This window comes from Alnus glutinosa, chromosome 12 (genome assembly GCF_958979055.1).
Source record: "Alnus glutinosa chromosome 12, dhAlnGlut1.1, whole genome shotgun sequence".
NCBI classification, from domain to species: Eukaryota; Viridiplantae; Streptophyta; class Magnoliopsida; order Fagales; family Betulaceae; genus Alnus; species Alnus glutinosa.
In genome coordinates this window covers 27060481-27064340 of record NC_084897.1, presented here as the reverse complement: position 1 = coordinate 27064340, position 3860 = coordinate 27060481, and the positions used below count along the sequence as shown (strand labels likewise).

General features: G+C 41.8%; 1 protein-coding gene across 1 annotated transcript; it reads left to right on the top strand.

Moving 5' to 3' along the window:
* Positions 1-625: 625 nt before the first annotated feature.
* Positions 626-3543, top strand: LOC133851870 (thioredoxin reductase NTRB-like). The gene is made up of 2 exons (XM_062288473.1): positions 626-1849; positions 3342-3543. The coding sequence occupies exons 1-2, from the start codon at positions 730-732 to the stop codon at positions 3410-3412; spliced, it is 1191 nt and encodes a 396-aa protein (XP_062144457.1). The 5' UTR covers positions 626-729; the 3' UTR covers positions 3413-3543.
* The last annotated feature ends 317 nt before the right edge of the window (positions 3544-3860 follow it).

The following is a 3860-nucleotide window of genomic DNA, read 5'->3' as shown; positions in this document are numbered from 1 at the left end:
ATTTTTAAAAATTTGTCTTTTCTTAACGAGATTGTACTGAGACTGATTTGTGTGAGAAATAAAGAAGAAATGATAATTTTTATAATTTTTTAATGATTTGGTAAGTAAACAGTACTCACATGTGCACTCACTAAAAATTTTTGGTTAAATTGGTATGACTGTTGAAAATAATTTTTAGGTATTTTTACAAAATTGTCCCACCAAAATAGCTAAAATATTATTTTAATGAATCTATTAAAAATGCTCTAAATAAATAGTTTGTTACCACTTCCCCGGATGTTACGGTTTCCCGTGAATGTGATCCTATCCAACTAATCCAAGGCAACAAAGGCATCTTTTTTTGCCCTTAGAAAACTTGTGCCCTTTACAACGAATAAATTGATTAAAAAAAGAAAAGAAAAGAAAAAGAGTTAGTATGAATGGTAGTGATTTGGGTTGAAGAATGAAGAATGAAGATTGAAAATTATGGCATCTCTTTCCCGCCCAATCGGGACATAGGATAACGGCCGGCATAAGGCAAGAAGAAATGCAACCTTTTCTTCTGCCTATTTATATTTCAAGAAATTAAGGCTGTTGATGATTTAGTAAGACCAACATAATATGTACTTACAAAAAATGACAAAACATAGGTCATAGGTCATAGGTAGTACCGGCCTACCTGGGCTGGGGCTGGGGCTCATTGTAAATTACAATAAAGTCCGAGTAAAGATGCTGTAGAAAAGGCGAGACATGAATTGTAGCGCTAAACACAAGCTGTTGCTGAGTCTTGTGAAAAGTGGTCGTAGCCTTGTTCGACTGGCCTCCAGCTGTGCCTTAGCCAGCGCCGCTGCCGCTTCTCCTAAAGTAGCCTCCGCCGCCACTTCTCCGACCTCTGCCTCTGCCTCAGCCTCAGCCTCAGCCTCAGCCTCCGCCATGGATGACATCAAAACCCTCAAAACGAAGGTGTGCATCATCGGGAGCGGCCCCGCGGCCCACACCGCCGCCATATACGCGTCCCGCGCAGAGCTGAAGCCCGTCCTCTTTGAGGGTTGGATGGCCAATGGCATCGCCCCCGGCGGACAGCTCACTACCACCTCCGAGGTCGAGAACTTCCCGGGCTTCCCCGACGGGATCAACGGCATCGAGCTCATGGATCGGTGCCGCAGCCAGTCCCTCCGCTTCGGCACCCAGATTCTGACCGAGACCGTCAACAAGGTCGATTTCTCCACCACCCCTTTCAAGATATTCGCCGATTCCAACACCGTTGCGGCCGACTCCGTCATCGTGGCCACCGGTGCCGTGGCCAAGCGTTTGGAGTTCCCAGGCTCTGGGGAGGGCCCGGGTGGCTTCTGGAACCGTGGAATCTCGGCCTGTGCGGTGTGCGACGGTGCGGCCCCCATATTCAGGAACAAGCCCTTGGCGGTCATCGGAGGCGGGGATTCGGCCATGGAAGAAGCTACTTTCCTCACCAAGTACGGGTCCACGGTGTACATCATCCACCGGAGGGATACGTTTAGGGCCTCCAAGATTATGCAGCAGAGGGCCTTGACGAACCCTAAGATCCAGGTGCTGTGGAACTCGGCCGTCGTGGAGGCCTACGGGGACGAAACTCAGAATAAAAGGCTTTTGGGAGGGCTGAAGGTGAAGAATTTGGTGACCGGGGAGGTTTCGGATCTCAAGGTCTCGGGGTTGTTCTTTGCGATAGGACACGAGCCGGCCACCAAGTTCTTGGATGGTCAGCTGGAGCTCGACTCGGATGGTTACGTTGTCACAAAGCCAGGGACCACTCAGACCAGCGTGCGCGGAGTTTTTGCTGCCGGGGATGTCCAGGACAAGAAGTATAGGCAAGCTGTTACCGCTGCCGGCTCTGGTTCGTCTCTCTCTCTCTCTCTCTCTCTCGCTCCTTTGTTTTTCCAATATCGATTTTGTGGAATCTGGATTTTTGCAAAAGCAACGTAATCTTGCCTGATCATTTATACTTATTTGTTTGTTTATGATTATCGTTTTGCGTGGTGAATTATGTAATATCCATTTGATCCATTGCTCAACTTAGTCTCCTCTGTAGTGCTTGCCCAAATAAACATTTGAAGCAAGGCACTGCTTGTTTGCTTGTTTCACTTTTTGCCTTGTTTACTTACTCTTTTCTTTTCTTGTTGCTCTCTTCTTTTCAAAAGGGGCCTGCTTGCAAGAACAGAGGAGATTTATCCTTCCTTAACTGGTCCGTTGAGTCTAATTAACTTATTGCATTGTCCTATTGCTCATTTGCAACGGACTACTGAATGGAGACTACCTTTGTTGATGATTTTGACGAACAAATTCATTCATGACCCATTAGGGCTTGGCTTGATAACCATCTCTCATATGCAAACCAGTGAATGATGCACAATTTTTTTAAGATGCTGAGCCCATAACTGTACAAACCCAAGCTTGTTTAACATAGGTTTTGGAACATACCCTATACCAATGAACGGATATCCTGGATTGTTTTCATTTTTCTAGCTTTGGTGGTTTTTTTGATTCTTGATTTTTTTTTCCCTTTTACTGGTTAGGTGTTTATCTTGTATTCTTCCTGTTTACTTGAGTTTTATGCTTTTTAATGAATTTCAACTCCTTAAGGGTTTTGGAACATTGAGTATTCATAAATGTGAATTTCGGGAAGTTGCTGTTGTCCCACCCATTTTTGCCCCCTTGAATTATGATCAAATATCATGTCAGGCCGAGCTTGTGCTGAGTTCTGATTTATTTCAGTGCTTGGTGACCTATAAATTGATTGGACATGAATGTCTGATTTTTGCACAAGTTTAAATTAAGCTTGAACACAACCTTAATTTCACAAGCTGATTTTTTTTTGTTATTATTATTTAGCTACATTGATGAAGGGAAGCTTTTGAGTTAGTTATTTTTGGCTATGCTGGGATGGTTAATATTTGATGATATCTATAATTGCCCTAAAGAATAGAGATAATACAGAGAATTTGAAGTGAAACATAAAGCCCAAGCAGGCTGTGCCTACTGACTCCAAGCCTTGTGACTCTACTATTGGGAACGCACATTTTTGTTTTTCATTAATTTCCAAGACAGACAGAAAGGCTGCTGCTCTTTTCTATTTCATTGTGGTTCATTGAACATGCTATAGAGAATAGAGATCATGTTTGTTATGGCTTTCATTGTAATATTGGCCCCAGCATCTACCATTGTTGAGTTAACATGCTGTTACCAGTATTTGGGTTTTCTTTGATGAGCAAAAGTTATTTTCTAAACAAATAAAACTTGTCTCGTCTAAGTTTTGTTTTATTGGCAGTCTAACATGTATTTACAGTCTTGACTCTCTAGCTGACTTTGGTTTCTTTTTATTATTGCAGGTTGCATGGCAGCCTTGGACGCAGAACATTACTTGCAGGAGATTGGATCCCAGGAGGGTAAAAGTGATTGACTACTTATGGGAAATCAAAGCTGCCCAATTAGAAGCAGTATTTAGTCTAGAAGGACAAATAATCAAGTAATTCATGGGATTTTAGTATGTTATTGTTGAATGCATCAATAGATTATTATCTTTATTCTTCATATGCTCAGATTACCAGATATATTTTTCTTGATTGATTGGTTTGATAATCTGATAAATCTAATTGCCAACTTTTGCATTTTGGATGATTTTGAATCTAACTGGTTCTAGTGTTTCCTCTTTCTACTCCTTCTGGCTTGTTGAGATATATTTTACTTAAGTGCCAAGTCTGCATTCATTATTATTATTATTATTTGGCTTCGAAATATAAACCTCATGTTATTTTTGTAACTTTATACATTTCTTATTTTCCTCTACTTCTCTTTGTGATATCGACTAAATTAAACTAGTTTCAAGTTGGGTCAGCACAAAGCACCAT